Raw genomic sequence first — 18,761 nt, 5'->3', positions numbered from 1 at the left:
TTCATTTATTAGGATTTACATGTAAGTCTTTTTTAAAAAAAATTAAAAAAAATCCTAAAGATTATTTTATCTTTATTTCACAAAAATAACGAAAGTAGTTTTTATATAATGAAAATTTTTATATAACTTAATAGTTTTTCTTTTTTGGTTAACGAGTAAACTTTTTAAACCTGTCCTTCGTTGACTTCGAAATCAATTACTTAGTGTCGGTTAATTAAAGTAAGACGAGAGGTAAACTTTAGGTGTGCGTACTGACTCCACAACATACATATCTTTTCAGTTAGAGAATGTCACAACGTACACATCATTGTAGCTATCAGGATTCGATTTCACACCTAGGGCCTGAATATGGGTCGTCCAACCCTTAGACAATCGTCCTACGACCGCTGCATCAAATTCCTAAGAGCTGGCTTTGAGAAGTGTGAAACTTACGACTTCAAGACTTATACCCCAAAATCTTATCAAAGTTTCGCAACTCCTTGGATTAACTTCATAGATTAATATCATCCAACTAACATAATCACACACCACACAAAACAACACATAATGCAAACTCACTACTAATTTGAATCACTGAATTCTATGATATACTCGTAGGCTTTATAGCTTTGGCTCAGGTGTAGATATATCAATCAACCGCAGGAGATGAGTGTTACTGATGACAGAAGATGCAATGGCTAGCTCCGTTGATCTACGTTTGAGCACTTTAGCTTTTGAAAGGTGTAGCTTTTAGTATATGATGATGGAGTCCAATCTCAAGTCGGGAGGACACTGGCACTGCTTAACAGAAACTAAAGAAGAACCAAACAGAGCATGGTATAGTACTCTCTTACATGGGTGACAGACACCCCCATATCATGTCTTTTAAGAAACGGGGACAGTTCCTAAAAAAAAAAGAAGAAAAAGACAGGCGGGCACGGACGGATTCAAGGAGGGTAAGGCCATGCTTGGAAAGTTGGGTTTAAACTAAAATAGTTAATAAAGATTAAATATATTAAAATAGTTAATAAGATAAAATGTTATATTCAAATTAAAATTATTTTATTTTTTTTCTCACAACTATTAAATCAACTTCAAAAAAAAAAAATCAATTATCATTCTAAATATAACTTTTTTAGTCAAGTTAAAATAATTAAAAAATTAACTAAAATAATTTATTCTCAAACGGGACCTCCTTTTCTCTCTCTCTAATTAAGGATTCCTCTCTCTTTGAAATATCTCCCGCTCATTTATTTTAAATTATATAAAAGTTTAAAAATATGTATATCTTAGTACATATAATTGAATAATTGATCACGCTTGCTTGAAAGGTAAGAGCATCTTCAACCATTATTGCTATAATGTTATTGCTATTGTTATAATTTGGTAATAAATAGTGTTATTTTGTCAAATTATAGCAATGGTGCTCCAATGGTCATTTGCTATTTTAGCAAATCTCAACCAATTTTCCCTCCAAGTTTGTAGGTGTTGTTTGAATATAGGTTTTTTTGTAATTTTATTTTTTGTTTATTTTTTGTCTTTTGTGACATTTTGCCAAATTATGACATTTTTTTGGCAAATCTCAACCAATTTTCCCTCAGTCTGTCTTCCTCATCTCTCAGTTTTCACTCTTCATCTCCCTCTCTCTGTCTTCACTCTTCCTCTCCCTCTCTCTGTCTTCCCTCCATCTTCTTAAACCAGTGCCTTCTCCTCCTCCATGATCGAAACGTCTCTCTCTCTCTCTCTCTCTCTCTCTCTCTCTCTCTACCTATGAAGCTCCGATCTGTCTCCCTCTCAATCTTCACCTCTAATCTGTCTACTCTCTGTCTCTGGTACGATCGCCATCTATATACATACTCCCTCTCAGTCTTCATGTGTTGATTTTTTCTTTATTTTTCTGATTGTTGATGTGGATCTGAGGTGATCGTGATTTTTGAAACTCAAATCTGGCAATGGATTCAAACTGGATCTTCAAAGAACTCAAATCTGGTATTTTTTTTTTTTCCAAATTTTCTTAATTATTTATTTTGATCAATTTTTGTTCATCCATCAATTTTGATATCTGTCTTCATCAATTTTTTTTGTTCATTCATCAAATCTGGTATCTATATATATATATATATATATATCTATATGTTTTGATATTTGTCTCCCTCTCAATCTTCATCCATCAATTTTTGTTCATCCGATTATTTTATTGTGATATTGAATTATCTGATTTGCTTTGGTTTATTATGAATGCATACCATCTGATTTGGATTGACTGATTTGGTGATAATTGAATTAAAAAATAAATAAAAAAAATTGAGAAACCGAATTTGGGTTTGTCAATTTCATTATGAAATTTGTTTGATTCTGAAAATTGGGTTTGATTATGAAAAATGGGTTCCCTACTGTTTCAATTCTGTTGTTTTTAACTGAGTTTGGTGCCAAATTGTTGTTGAGTTTTGCTGATCTGGCAAGCTTGGGAGTTGCTATTTCACTTGCCAAATTTGAGAACAAATATAGCATCTGCTATCTTTGGCAAGTAAAATAGCAGGCCATTGGAGACCTCTTTTTGGCATTCATGTCATTTTTAAGCTTTGGCAGCTTGAATAGCAGCTCCACTAGAGATGCTCTAAGATCTTAGTTATTACATTGTATTTGCTTAAAATTTTAATTCACATAATAATTTACATATTTTTAATAATTATTTGTTATTATATTGATAACAAAATTTAAAAAAAAAAAAAAAAGTGAGGTCAAATGGTTGTTTCCTCAAAATTTATATATATATATATATATATATATTGTCCAAAATGTTGTAAAACAGAAGAAAACAAAGAAAAAAAGGGAAGCAATGTTGGTTATGTTACCTAACTTAACCCAACTTTTAATACTTTCAAGTTTCATCAATCACCAAATATCGGGCTTGTTTAGTTTGTATTTCAAGATATAGGCCTTTTTTGGTTTAGTTTTGAGAGAGTAATTTTAGAGAAAAAATTTTAAAATTTTGTTTGGTTTAGTGATTTTGGAAAAAAAAATCCAAAATCAATTTTTCTCTATTACACACCAATCAATCATTTTTTCTCTCTCCTCTCTCTTGCTTAATTATTTTTTCTCTCACATACATCTACTTAACTACAATAAAATATCAAATCATTCCAATCTTCTATACTCTAAAATTATTTTTAAAATATACAACTAAACAAACCAAAAAAATTTCTAAACTCTCTCCTCAAATTTTTTTTGAAAATTTATCTCCCAAAATCAAACTAAGCACACCCATAATTTTTGAGAAAAATTTCTAAAATTTGGTAAAATCACCTTCTCTCTACTACACATTAATCAATAACTTTTTCTCTCTTTTCTCTCACTCTCAATCACTTTTTTTCTTACACACATTTACTCAACTACAACAAAATATCAAATCATTCCAAATTTTCAAATTCCAAAACTATTTTCAAAATATACAACCAAACAAACAAAAAAAAAAATTTCAACTCTCTAATTTTTTTTTTGAAAATTTATCTCAAAATACAAACCAAATGCACCCGATTGTTATTTCCTGCCACTTAATATCAAGCCGTAAGTTCTATTTTTTAAAAAAATTACAGATTAAGAAAAATGTTTTTAATTATTAAATTATATAAGATTTATCATTGAATTGGATTTTGTTTTTGGAAAATTACACTCCATCGTGATCTTCTCATATTTTTAAGCACCACTAGTGCTGCTTTAAGCTATCAAATAAATTCTATGGAAAATATCAAATCAACAAGATAGATGTTATAATTTTATAGTGTGTTGTGTAAATTTTTTGTGTCTGGGGCAAGTCTTTACTATGTGGCAAAATTATCCCACAAAAATTTTCATCTCTAATATAATAATTTATCCACTGTCCCACGGGTTTGATATTTTTCCTATATTCTACCACTCTTAACTTAGTCTACTATCCTATCTGAAAAAAAAAAAAAAAAAAAAAAAAAAAAAAAAAAAAAAAAAAAAAAAAAAAACACTTGGCCAACAAGAAGTTATTTAGTGTCCAAGGGTATTGTTGTACATTACATAAATCAGGACATTTATCATGTTATTTTTTCATAAGAAACAAAAAATAATAAAAACGTTAATGAACTACATATTAGAGCACCATTTAAATTTACCTAAGCAGACTATAACTTCGTTTGGGAAGTGGATTGACTTTTTGGCTTTTTAGTTTTTTTGGCTATTTTAGCCTGGGCTAAAAAGTTTGGTTTGGGAAGGACTTTTTGGCTTTTTTAATTTTTTTTGTGAGAGAAGAGTGTAATGATTATGGGTTGGATGTGATACTTTGTTTTTTGTAGCTAAAATAGCCTATTTTGTCTTTTGTGATTAAAATAACCAAAAAAACCCCAAACTCTTCTCGCCAAACGAACCCTATAATTTCTCCTTAGCCTACTGAGTGTCCGAAAATTGGACATGGAAGGATAGAAAGAAAGGTGATTGATAGCGGGGAAGAGAGAGACAGGTGCCATTAATAAGTCTTGTATGCCACTTAACAAAAATGATTAAGAGATCTAAGAAAAGAGCTTTAGAAAGTTTTAATTGTGATAAGGGGTTGTTTGGGGTGTTTTAAATAAATGTATTTTTTGTATTTTTAGACTAAAAAATTGAGAAAAAAAATATAAATGTTTGGGTTAACTTTTTGACTTTTTATGAAAAATGTGTATTAAAAAATTGTATAAGTAAGTGTGTAGGAGAAGATAGGATAGGAGGCCGTCCGGACTCACAGTGAATTGGCAGTGGAGTCAGCTGGGTGAGTTAGATGAGAAAATATTGTCTCCTTCTCGGGCTTTGATTGGATGGTGTTGTTTGGCTCGTGAAGGCCCATCACGGGTTCCGTTTTTCTAATCGGAACTGTTCGATGTGTAGAACTCGTTGAGTACTATATGTTTATAAAAAAAAACATTAATTAGATATCGATAGATATATGATCGTGTTAGTTTTTTTTTGTTAACTGTTAACTATAACACCATCAATTTTTATACAAAACTGATTTGATCATGTAGTTAGCGATATCCGATAGACGTGATTTTTTGCAGGTATATAGCACTAGACGAATTTTACATATTGAACGGTTCAGATTATCAAAACGGGACCCATAGTGGGCCCACACGGGCCCAAATTTACCATCTAATTTTGTGATTGACCAGTTGTATTTTTTTTTTCTCTATCACTAACTAGTTGATCACGTCAGTACCAATCTTGGGCCAAAAAGTTAATTTATTTTAATATTTGTATATTAATTTTTTAATATTTTTTTTGTGAATAGTGATAACTTTTTGATTTTTTCTAAAATTGCCCAACCAAGTCTTGTGATGTGATATTTTGTGTTAGTTTTTTTTTTTTTTTTTTTTCCCACACAAATAGAGTTCTTTTTAGAGCTTTACTATTAGAGCATCCCTATCATCTTACCTAAATTTTATCCTAAAATATTATTAAAAATTTATTTCCTATTTTAAGAATCACTTTTTCATTTATTTCCCTCAATAGACTCCCTATCATTTCTTATTCTATTAATAAACTCCCTATTTTTTCTATTTTATTAAAATATAATTTTTAATTATAAATTTAAAAAAAATAAAAATCATAAATGTGTATTACAATTCCTAAACAAAACAAAGCAAAAAATAAAAATAATTATAAGAGAGCTACAGTGACTCCCTATAAGAGAGCTACAAATAGGGAGTCACTGTAGCAATTCCTATTTTAGAGAAGTGTTTAGGGCCTTTAATGGAAAGGTATAGGGAGCCACTAATTTCTTAATATTAGGGGTAGGCAATGGTTTATCCGATCCGCAAAACTTGCCCAACCCGTCCAACTCGTATACAAATGAGCGGTTTCACAGACGCAATACGGGTGGATGCGGTTTGAAATATGGCATGTTTGTAGGTTGCAAGCGGGTTTCGGGTTTAACCCACACCCGCAAGAATCCGTCCGCAATTTTTATTATTATTTATTATTAATTTTAAACGTTGATTTCATTCCTATATCATACCTAGATATTTTTGCCAAAAATAAAATACCTTTTATTCTTTGAACTTACTCTAGCATTACATTTGTTAATAGTATTATATCAATTGAAATTGAATAAATATTGATCATATTATTATTGTTTCATAACTGAACTTGTCCCGAATGAAGTGTGATTTGGAATTTTAAATCCCTTAATGAATATGAAATTATAGTTTAAGATTTTGAAATATGTACTTGTGTTAGTTTATGATTTGATTTAGGATTTTGAATGATTTGTTTGTGTTACGAATTGATTTTGTTGTGTTTTTAATTTTATAAATTTTAATTCATTAATTATTAATATTGGAGCATTTTAGAAAATAGGGAGAAAATGGTCCAAAATAAATATTTACAAAATGGAAAGAAAAAAAATGCTCAAAAATAAAATTTTGAAGAAAAAAATCCAATTCGCAAACCGTTCGCAACCGTCCGCACATCTGTGAACCTTATTAACACAAATCGCAAACCGCACTGTGGACATTTGCGGGTTGACTTTTTTCCAAACTGATCCGCAAACCGTCTAAATCTGAACCATGAATATCCCTACTTAAAGGAGTATTTTGGAAAATTGGTAAAAAGCTAAATTTTAGTTTTTTGACTTTTTTGGTGACTTTTTAGACAAAAAAATTGGATTTTTTTAGATAAAAAAATTGATTTTTTTGACTAAAAAAATTAAAAAACTAAAAAATTAACTTTTTAGCAATATTGTCAAAATGCTCCAAAATAGGTAAGAATAAAATTTAAGAATTTCTTCTGTTATCTATATCATCACTAAACCACCAAATTGCCTGGCAACACCAACAATGTTTGTCAATTCGAATATCACATCAAATCATTTATCATCTCTCTCTAATTTTTTTCATTTTTTTATTTTATTTTATATATGTGAGAGTCAAAGTAAACATATGCCCTGTTTGGTAGGGCCGTGGGAAAGTGCTTATACCTTATGCCTAAACAGCTTATAGTTTATAACTATGAACATAAGTTGATTTCTGACTTATAAATTAAGCATCTCCTGCCCCACTCAAAGAATAAGCTGATTTCTGACTTCCAAAAAGCTATAAGCTATAAACTAAACCAAACACATCAAAATTGCTTAAATTAAGCTGAAAGCTGAAATAAGCAGCTTTTAAGCTGCACCCAACAGACACATAGCCGTGCGAAGTGGGGGCAGCCAGCCAGAGTGAGCCTTCGTTTGGAATGAATTAAAATAGCTTGATTTTTTGATTTTTTAATTATTTTATTTTAAAATTAAAAAGTTTTATTTGGAATAAATTTTTTGATTTTTATAAAATAAAAAATAAAAAAATTATACATTAGATGTAATATTTTATCTTATTTGACTAAAATAGTTTATTTTATCTTATATGACTATTTTAACCCCAATCTTTCTTCCCAAACGGATCCTAAATTAACATTGTATATTTCAATCTTCAATTATAAAATTTATTTTACTTTTACAATGGACATTTTATAGTTTTCACAGTATCAATTAAAATAGGAAGATTTAGTAAAACATTATTGTCCAACTTTAAGTAATAGGAGATGTCTAATATATTTTTTCTTATTAGTTAAAATCCCTCAATAATATTAGAATTGAAATTTTTTTGTAAATTTTTCTTTAAAAGTTGAAATTTGTTCGTGAAAAAAAAATTCCTGTAAAAATGTTAAGAGACCCCAACTATTATGAATATGTTGCATATCCCTTATCTTACAAAATCCTAATATTAGGGATTTTAAATTAAAAAACTTATCAAAATATTTTGTCAATTTATACAAAATATATATATGATATAGTATTTCATAGTTTGTAATACTTGATAATATGCCATCCATACAAAAAGTAGTATAATTTTTCTTATAAAAAATATATATAACTTTTTAGTAGTTATCAATTTGGAACACTAGAAGTAATTAGATTGAATCAATGGTTGAAATATTAATAAATCTTTTAATCAGTCTTGATATCATGATAGGATGAATAATGGAGCCATCCAACCCAAAAATAATTAGTGATGGATAAAAGGGCCTCTTATCTATATAAACTAAGGTTGAGTGATTGAAAACATCCACAATGATATAATTAAAATCGTGTATTGAAGTGTTAGTTAATTGACAAAAAATAATAAAAGTGAAAATTGAACTTTGTGTGTTAAGTGATTGTTAATATGATCTAATTATGATGATACTAATATTGAATTAACATAATTATTTATACAAATAATCTCTTTAGTGAATACTAAAATATAAATAATTTAAATTATTGAAATAGACTTAAAATGGACTCACCGCCCATTAACTAGTTCCTTCAATTCAATTAGTGGACTAGAGGTAGACTTACTTCATTTATAAATGCTAATTGGAACTAGAAATATCAACTTGAACACATACTTACCTCACATAAACCCACCTCACAGAACTTGTTACAAGCTGAGGCTGGATTTTTGCTTTGTAAATTTGTGCTAAAAAAGCCACCCATAATTATCAAGAGAATCGATTTTATCCATAAATTGAGATATCAATGCATGAACATAGCCAATGGCAAACAAAAAATTAATATTGGACTCTACATTATGCTTCTAATATTATTCCAGAATATTGAGTTTATTCCATCACAAAAAAAAATCACTGAATACACATCAAAATCACATCCCAAACAGCTAAAAAAAAGAAAGAAGAGGAATTGAGACAATAACAACAATGGGTTGGCGGCGCGACTAGCTATTGTGTTTCCTTCTGGATGTGTTTGATGCCATAATTAATTTAATTAAATTCAGTCAACACACAGAAAGGGCTTCTAATTAATGCTTACACGAAGATGGAAATCAAACAGATACATATATATAGTTTCTAGGGAATTTGAGAGGCTGCGGACATGGCTAGTTTGGCTCTCAGATCTTTTCTCAATATCTTTCCAGAAGGAGACTTTGGAATGGCATGAACAAAGTACACTTTGTGCAGTTTCTTGTAAAACACCACCTGTTTGTAAAATTCACCGCCAAAAATAAGAAACCGATTTGGTGAATTAATTGGTTTGGTTTTCACGTTTAGAATCATTAATCTCATCACTCACAATAATAGATACATAAACATAGACAAACCTGCTTTGCTATGAATTCTTTAACAGCATCTTCTGTAAGTTCTAACCCGTTTGACCGAACCACAAATGCTACGGGAACTTCACCGGCAACGTCATCTTTTTGCCTGATTAATTTGCATTAATTAAATTAGGCTCGTAGTTAATTTCCAGCTCGGATATTGGGTTTTTAATTAAGTTGGTGAACATTGTTCTGAGTTGTATATGGCTCTAAGATGACTAGTATGAGTGAATGAGCTTAGCTTCAACACAGCCTAGTCTACTCTCATCTCATCAACATATAGAAGCATAATAAAGCAAGGTATGTCTATTTGAACGCATTGGCTTAGTTCACTCCCAACCTCACTAAACACAACTAATTACATGTCAGTACTAGAGGCTCACCAAAAGTATGCTTATTAGTTGGGGTTTTTTTCACTATCTTCGCTAAAAGTAGACACCATTATGTTAATATATAAATTTTTTTGGGTACTCTTTTTTTTTTTTTTTTTTTTTGTGATTTTAATTATGTGTAGGCAGATTTCTTAAATAGAAAACTAATTAATAAGGGCTGCAAATGAATCTAAGTGTGCTTACGGGACAACAGCAGCATCCGCAATGGATGGGTGGCTCACAAGAAGGGCCTCAAGCTCGGCTGGTGGCACCTGTATACAAAAAAGAGTATGATGTTATTGGGAGAATCAAGGAAATAGTAATTAACTTGATCATGAAAACAAATTACTTCACATGCATATTAAATTGTGGGTAATTATATAAGAAAGAGAAATGTAGTAATGTGATGCTTGTGAATTTGAAGAGAGAAAGATAGAGGGGGAGAGAGTTTAAGGAAAGGAAGTGCAAGCTATATATAGAAAGAAAAGTAGTGAACATGCCTGGAAGCCTTTGAATTTGATGAGTTCCTTGACTCGATCAACAATAAAAACCTCATCATCGTCGTCTACATAGCCAATGTCCCCAGTGTGGAGCCAACCATCCACATCAATTGTTGTAGCCGTGGCCTCCGCATCATTCAAGTATCCTACGTACCGACCCCACCATAACAAAATCATTATAGAAATATGTTATTCCGAGAATACTGAATACTTTTTGCATTTGTTGGGCATGATGACAATTGAGCAACTTGATGAGCAGAGGGAATGAATTATTAAAAGAGAAAGCAGCAGCAGCAGCAGCAGTAGTACCTTTCATAATTTGAGGACCACGGATGCAAATCTCGCCGGAGTGGTTGGGGCCAAGGGAGCAGCCAGTTTCAGGGTCAATAACCTTCAGCTCGGCGTTCCTGACCACAGTTCCGCATGAACCTGATTTTGTTGGGAATGGCTGCTTTGCAAACGCCAGGCACATTGATAATACCGGCCCTGCCTCTGTCATCCCATATCCCTATACTCACAATACCCAACCCAACCCAACCCAACCCAACCCAAACAAAATCAAAATTCATGCTAAAATTAAACACTCTTGCCAAATCAGTGCAAAATTTTATAAAAATTTATTATTTTGATTTTTTTTTTTTTTTGTGTCTTTGTTAAAAAAATAAAAATAAAAATAAAATTGGCCTCATTATTTAATAAGTGAGAAATTACAAATCAAGTGTGATTTTCAAAAATAATTACATGTCCATATCAAAAAATTTATATGGGTATGTTTGATTGAGAGATTTGACAAGAAATTTAAAAATAAAAATAAAATAAAATGTATAAAATTAGATAAAATATAAGTATATTTTTTCACATTTCACCTATATTTTCTCTTTATCTTTTTCTTTCTAAATTCCTTTCTAAATTTCTCAACCAAATACAACGCAAGAGTTTTTATATGGAATTTTTTTAAAGTCCCTCTTTCTCTTTTTCTTTTTCTTTCTAAATCTCTTTCCAAATTTCTCAACCAAATACAGCGCAAGGGTTTTTATATGAATTTTTTTTTAAGTTCTTAACATTAAGATTTTATAAGATAAATGACACATAATATTTTTATAGTAGTTGGGGTCTCAATATTTTCATAGAGAAAATTTGACACAAAAACATTTCGACCGACAAAGAAATTTCTCTGATTTCACAAAAAAAATTTATTAGGGGACCATAGCTAATAAAAAAAAAATATTGGACATTTCCTATTATCCAAAGTTAGAGAGAGAAATTCCATTAATTTTTTCTTTTTATATTCGATTTTTTAATTAACATTTAATTTTATTTGTTTAAGTATCTTTAGGGTTCCCCTATTAAGAAAAAAAAAAAAACACAGAAGGTATTTTCAGGGATTTTTTATTTTTCAAACTAAAAGTTAAAACAATAAAATAAATTAGTAAAAATAAAGGTGAAAAGTCCAAACTTATGGCGTCATGTGTTATTTCATCATGGTTAAAAACTATTTTTTAGTTTTTTTTTAGCTTTTTTGTGTAAGAGAGAAGTGGGTTAAAAGTTGGGAAGTGACTTTTAACCCACTTCCCAAAATTAGTATTGTGTTTGTTTTGGGAGTTAGAGAGGGGATTAGAATGGAAGAGGTGATATAGATGGAGGTTGGAAGGGGGATTGAGATGGAGGAAGTGGAGATGGTATTAGAAAATAGTGAGGGAATTAGAAATTTTTTTATTTTTTATATTTTTTATATATTGGAATTTTTTTTTAAAATGTTAATGTTTAATTTTTTATATATTTTTATTTGTTTTATTATTTTATATAAAAATAATTTAATAATTCCTACACTAACAACTATCATCAAAATAAACATAATTTTATTTAATCTCCTCACTATGAATTCCCTCCATTCTATCTTTGAAAACAAACGGGACTAAGTGTATGGAGGGCCAAATGAATGGGACATAAATATCTCACGAGGAGTGATCTTTAGTTGCACTTTTAAATCATAACTTTCTAATTTTTTTTATATATTTATTTGACAAAAAAAAAATGAGAAATTCTTTAGATTGTGTTTGGTTCAAACGATTTGGGAAAGAATTTAAAAAGAAAAAAAGAAGAAGATGAAATGTGAATAAAATATCTTATATTTTTCCTAATTTTATATATATATATTTCCTCAAACTCATGAATTAAATATAACCTTAAGGTACAATTTCTAACTCTTTTTTGTTTGAAACCTTAAAAAGGTATTGTATTACTGGAGTAAAAATACTTTTGAGAGTCTAATGAATTTTGTACAATAAGAAAACTATGCTTTCGTTTGGCAAGAAAAAGCCCAGGTTTTTTTGGCTAAAATAGCCACAAAAAACAAAATAGGCTATTTTAGCCACAAAAAACAAAACATCAAATCCAACCCATAATCATTACAATCCTCTCTCACAAAAAAAGTCAAAAAAGTCAAAAAGCCAAAAAGCCCTTCCCAAACCAGGCTAAAATAGCCCAGGCTAAAAAAGTCAAAAAGCCAAAAAGCCAAAAAGCCAACCCACTTCCCAAACGGAGGCAATGTGAGGGTTTATTTAGTTTGGAATGTCCTAAAAAAGTGCACTTTTTGACTTATTGGTGGGTTTGAGTTGGGTTTGGGTTGGGTTTGATATGATGTGTTAGAGAGGTAATGTGATTTAAATAAGATGATGTGACTTAAATAAGATAGTGACTTTTTGACTTATTTAATACATGCCAAACTATCAAACAAGTTTTACTTTTTTTTCGTGCAACAAATAAATTTAAATTTTATTTAGTTTTTTGAATTATATTATGAATTTTATAAGGGTAAACTATCAATAGGTGCTAACAATTTAATTCCCATCAAGTCTTATTGAAAAAAATAAATCTTGATAAAATTATCACTAAAAATAATTTTTTTGTGACAATTCTTTATATATGTTGTTAAAAATTAACAATTAATGATTTTTTTGTCATAATTTTTATAAATTATTACTAAAACTTAAAATTAGTAACTTTTTTTATGACAAATTTTTTTTATAAAACCTATTAGATAATAAATTCACTTATTAAAACTCACACGTAAGTACCTCATATTATAAATGTAATAACAAACTAATGGGATGATAGATATCCATAAATTACATCTCAAAATTAGTTCGGGTGTCAACGCCATTGTCCCCCTTGCTTTTAATTTTGAGTAAGGGAGGTGAATTAAGCAACGCAATACAATATACTCATTCCGGTCTATTTTATTAGCTTATTATTTTATTTTACGATGTCTCAAAATGACAATTCTATTTAAAAAATTAAAATAAAAGTATTTGATTTTTTAAAATTATTTCTTTTAAGTAATTATAAATATATTAAAAATATAAAAAATATGAACATTAATAAAAAAAATATTTTAAAATTTAAATTTAAGTATAATGATTTCAGTTTCTTGTTGAAATTTTCAAAAAAGTCAACAACTTTGGAACGGAGAGAGTAGGTAACATGGGACAATTATTATTAAAAATCATGAGTGACGTGGCAATATGTCTCACAACAATTATTATTAAAAAAAAAAAGTAGTTGTAGTTTGTTGTACGTAACCACCAAGTTTGTTTTGTTTTATTTTTTCTACTATTATTTTTAAAAATTTAATATTGTATTGTATGAATTTGTTTGGATAGATTAAATAAGAAAAATTGTAATACAATAAATTATTAATCTTGAGATAAGTAATTTTTGGATTATTCAACTGAAGATAATTTATATTTAACTATTAATTCGATTTTTACTTTTTAAATCGAGCGGTAGACTATCAAATTATTAGACATGAACTTCAATTTTATGATTCAATCCCATGAAACAATCACTATTTTAGAGTATTTTTTTTTTTAAAAAAAAATTAGTGTTTATTTATTTTTTTAAATCAATGAGAGTAGAATAATGAGAGGAGATAATTTTCTATAGTGAGACTCAAATTTGAATACCACACTCATAACAATGAGATTCAAATTTAAACCTCATGTTTAGTTAAGTTAAGCCCTTAATTTTAAATTTATATCACGTAAAATATGTATATATATATATATATATATATATTATAATTTGAGAGAATGCATTCTGATTGCATGGTTAAGATAAGTCCACAGCATTGTTATTATCTTTTGCTTTCATTGTCATTACCTATGGTTTTCATATACATGGCCCACTGCAATTGGTGGACACGTATTGACCATTTTCACCAATACATCTTCGATTGTGCCTAGTTTGGGCTGTAACTCCAACATGAAACCATAAATAAAAATAATAACAGCAGCCTAGAAAAGGTTAAAAAAACAAAAAAATAAAATAAAATAAAATATTTTTTATTCCAAATTTATTTTAAATATGTACATCAATAGAATAAAATAATTATAAAATTATAAAAAGAACATAGGACCCATCACTGTCACCACTGTCAAAGACACACACAACTACGGTTTTGCATATTTCTTAATCACTCAATATAAAATTGTGAGTTTTTTTTTACTAAAATTTGAATTTAATGAAATATCTAATACAACGTTGGAAATGATTTGTGTGATTTTAAGATATATTCAGGTGGTGTTTGGCAAGTGGGTTGGGGCTAAAATAGCCACAAAAGACAAAACAGGCTATTTTAGCCACAACAAACAAAACATCACATCCAACCCATAATCATTACACTCTTCTCTCACAAAAAAAAGTCAAAAAGCCAAAAAGTCAAAAAGCCCTTTCCAAACCAAGCTTTTTAGCCCAGGCTAAAATAGCCAAAAAAACCAAAAAGTCAAAAAGCCAACCCACTTCCCAAACGGAGGCTCAAACTACTTGGTGAGGTTATGAACTTTTTAATGTATTTTATTGTGATAAAAGAAAAACAATAAAATTATTATAAAAAAAATCATGGGAGAAATATTGATAAGTTAATTCAAGGAGGATAGTGTGAATTGGGATCCTCCCCTTGAGCCCCCTTCATTCCCTCCTTGCAGGGGTCTTCGGGTCCACTTTGAGACCAAATTTTGATAATCCGAACTGTTCATATTTTTAGATTTATTCAGTATATCATACCTGTAAAAAATCAAATTGATCGAATATCATAAAGTATGTGTTCGGAAAACTGTTTATTAAAAAATAGTTTGTAGTCCCAATTTTCTGAACGCATACTTTCTGATATCCGATCAATTTGATTTTTTACAGGTATAATATACTGAATAAATCTAAAAATATATACGGTTCAGATTATCAAAACTGGGCCTCAAAGTGGACTCGAAGGCCCCTGCAAAGAGGGAATGAAGGAGGGGGCTCAAGGAGGGGATCTGGACTCGGATAGTGTACGTTTTTACTCATTGTTGACTGTATAAACTGTATGGTGTGGTGAGAAGCAGGAGGAAAACCAAGCAGTTTTGATTCTTGAAGTTTTTGTGTACAAAATTCACGACATTAGCATGAAATAAAGTTGAAAAAGTTAAGAAAGGCGGGCATTACTATGCATACATACATACCTGACCAAAAATGGCTTGCGGTACTCTGGTCCGGAGAGCCTCCTCCAGCTCCTTCCCCAGCGGCGCCGCCCCCGACAACACCATCCGAATGGAGCTCAAGTCGAAAGTGACCACCATCGGATTCTTCGCCAACGCCAGAACCAGCGGGGGCACCACCGCCGCCACCGACACTCTGTACCTCTGTATCAGCTCCAGCAACGCCCCTATCTCAAACTTGTGCATCAAAAGCACCCCTGCCCCTGCTCTCAGCGAGCACAACAGCACCGAATTCAACGAGTATATGTGAAACAGGGGAAGCACGCACAACACCATATCTTCCCCTTTCAAATGCAAATTTGGGTTCTCTCCATCCACTTGTTGAGCCACGCTCGATATCAAGCTCTTGTGCGTCAGGATCACACCCTTTGGTAATCCAGTCGTTCCGGAGGAGAATGGAAGAGCTACAGGGTCGTCTGGATCGATCGAGACTGTCGGGATTTCGCTCTCATTAGCCTCCGAAAGTACTGAGAAATGAAGGCAGTTTTCAGGTGGGTCATCGATTGTGATTACACTGAATTCTTCGCCCAGTTTTGGGAAATTATCACCGGCGTCGCGGAGTTTGTCGACGTATTGAGATTGGGTAATGATTAGTTTGGATTTGGAAGCATTGAATTGCTTGAAAACTTCGGCGGGAGTGTAGAATGGGTTGGCAGTGGTAGTGACTGCGCCGATCATCGAAGCACCCATGAATGCGAAGACGAATTCGGCGCAGTTTTGGAGGAGAAGCATGATGACATCGCCTTTTTTGATGCCGAGGAGTGATAATCCGGAGGCGACTTTGCGGGAAACGAGGTGGGTTTCGGAGAAAGAGTAGGATTTACCGGTGGAGCCGATGAGGAGACAGGGTCTGTCTGGGAATTGAGAGAGATTTTGGAAGCAGTAAGTGTGGAGGGGTAGGTGGTTGGAGATGGGTATGTCGGGAAGCTTTGATCGGAAAACGTGGGTTTCGGAAGATGAAGACTGTGGGTTCTGCGGCTTAGGAGGAGAGAGCTCCGGTTTTGGGGTTTCAGCAGAAGCCACGGACAACATTGTTACCCTATCTCTTTCAAGCTCTTCTTGCTAATATATATATATATATATATATATGTATATAATTGTTTGTTTATATGGATCAATGGAGGGGGAGAGAGAGAGAGAGACAGACAGAGAGGGGATAGAGAGGGAAGGGAAAGTAAGAAATAAATAAATACAGATAAAAGGGGTGGGAATGGGGATGGGGATGGGGATGGGGATGGGGGTTGGTAGGTAGGAATGTGGGGGAAGATGAGAAAGAAGGGGGGTAGCTTAGGGAGATGGAGTTGATGAGAGAGAGAAAGTGAGAGAATGGAAGAGGAGAGGAGAGCAGAGGAGCACGCCCATCTCGCGTTAAGAACCAACCCTCCTCTCTCTCTCTCTCTCAGTCATCAACACCTACCTAACCGTCTAACCAAATTGCCAATGATCTAATTATTAATTAATTATAATAATAATTGTCTCATGAGACCATTTAAAAAAATTAAACGGAAGAACTCAAACTTCCGATTGCCAATATTATACAGAGTGTTTTGAGAAATTAATTAAAAATTAATTTTTTATTTTTATTTTTTTATTATTGTATCTTTTTGCGAATAAAAAAACTAAAATTTAACTTTTAACTAGATTATCAAAACAACCCATAGTCTGTCCCTTGTAAGTTCTAACATCAAACATGTAAACAGCCTTGATTTACTGAGTTTTCAAATTTTGTTTTATATTATAATTTTGATATAAAAAATTCAATAATTTAAAAATACTCATCATTTTTATATTTGGTTATGAATATAAATTTTGAATAAAATAAATAATTCATTAATTAAAATGTTTTATTCTCACTTTTTGACTAAAAAAAATTAAAAATATATTTTGTAAATATAACTATTATATTATTAAAAAAATTATCATTTCATAAAAAAATTTAAAATTATAATTATATATATTTTTGAAGAAATAAAATAATAATTTCATTTCATTTCATTTCATTTCATTAAATTAAATTAAACATTATTTTATTTAAAGCTTACTTGGAATGACATATTGGCAGGTTGAGCTATGAGATGCTCTCTCAGCCAAGCATGAGGGGCGTGAGTTTCCACTTGCATTGCTGGATTTGATTTTCTCCCATGTCTTGGGCGTTCTCACACATTTTCTTTCTTTCCAAACGCAAATTCTGTCTGGATAGAACTTTTTTTTTAAAAAAATTGAAAATATGATGTACACGTTTACATCCTAAACTCATTTTTTAAATTTAATGATATGTAAGTAATATAATCAATTAATAATTAAAGAAGATATAAGTGAAAGTATTGCCTTTAATATCTTAATTAATTGTCACGTCATTAGGGTTGAAACGTGAGTCTAATTTTTTATTTGAGTAAATTACAAATACATTCCCTGAGATTTGATTAAAATACGAATCGCCTCCTATGGTTCTAAAAATTATATTCCACCATTTGAGATTTCTAATTTCATAACAAATCATTTATTTTATTAATAAATCATTAAGTCAATTAGCAGTCTTTAATAATGTTATAAATATATTTTAATTAATAATTTAGGTAATTTTATTATTGTATAAGAGAGTAATTATAAATTTTATTTTTTAGTTAATTTTGTTAAATAAAAAATTCTAATAAGGAGTATTTGTAATTTTTCAAATTATAAGGGATAATTTGTATTTTAAGCAAATCTCAAGGGTGTATTTTTAATTTATCCTTTTTGTTTTGAATAGCAATGCTCTAAATTTAATATAAACTTGACACAACTGTTGAATTCATGAGGTCTACTATGAGTCTTCTTTCGATTATCTAAATCGTTTATATTGTATGACTCTCCATATCTCTAATCTATGAAAAAATCTAAATCGATATAATAATTGTAATTTTATCATTTAATCATATTTGTGCCAAAAAAAATTAATAATCTATTTTTAAAAATACATTTATCATCAATTTCTTTGAATCTTAAATTTGTCAAGTAAAACGAAAATGAATCAAGAGTTTCTATGATTAAGTTATTAAATTAATTATAAAGTAGTTACAATTGGTCTATGTGAGATTAATATTTTAACATTTTACAAAACATGAAGAGGATAACAAACCATTTTATGTCGATGATATTGACTAAAAAAACAAACAACTATGTTACATCCCTTAGGTCTATTTAGGTACTTAAGAAAAAAGTTAATTTTTTGAGTTTTTTTGATTTTTTTGAAAAGATATGCAAAAG

At 30.4% G+C, this 18,761-nt stretch overlaps 1 protein-coding gene across 1 annotated transcript; it reads right to left on the bottom strand.

The window, feature by feature from the left end:
• Positions 1–8,565: 8,565 nt before the first annotated feature.
• Positions 8,566–16,920, bottom strand: LOC145796806 (4-coumarate--CoA ligase 2-like). Its single transcript, XM_082881977.1, has 6 exons — positions 15,480–16,920; positions 10,291–10,489; positions 9,982–10,127; positions 9,686–9,753; positions 9,114–9,216; positions 8,566–8,991 (listed from the first exon to the last, which is right to left on the bottom strand). Exons 1-6 carry the CDS (start codon positions 16,545–16,547, stop codon positions 8,863–8,865), a joined length of 1,713 nt encoding a protein of 570 aa, XP_082738103.1. The 5' UTR covers positions 16,548–16,920; the 3' UTR covers positions 8,566–8,862.
• Between the last annotated feature and the right edge of the window lie 1,841 nt (positions 16,921–18,761).

The sequence above is a fragment of the Camellia sinensis genome, chromosome 8 (assembly GCF_055761805.1).
Source record: "Camellia sinensis isolate YWXY chromosome 8, ASM5576180v1, whole genome shotgun sequence".
Lineage (NCBI taxonomy): Eukaryota > Viridiplantae > Streptophyta > Magnoliopsida > Ericales > Theaceae > Camellia > Camellia sinensis.
This window is presented reverse-complemented; position numbering and strand designations above follow the sequence as displayed.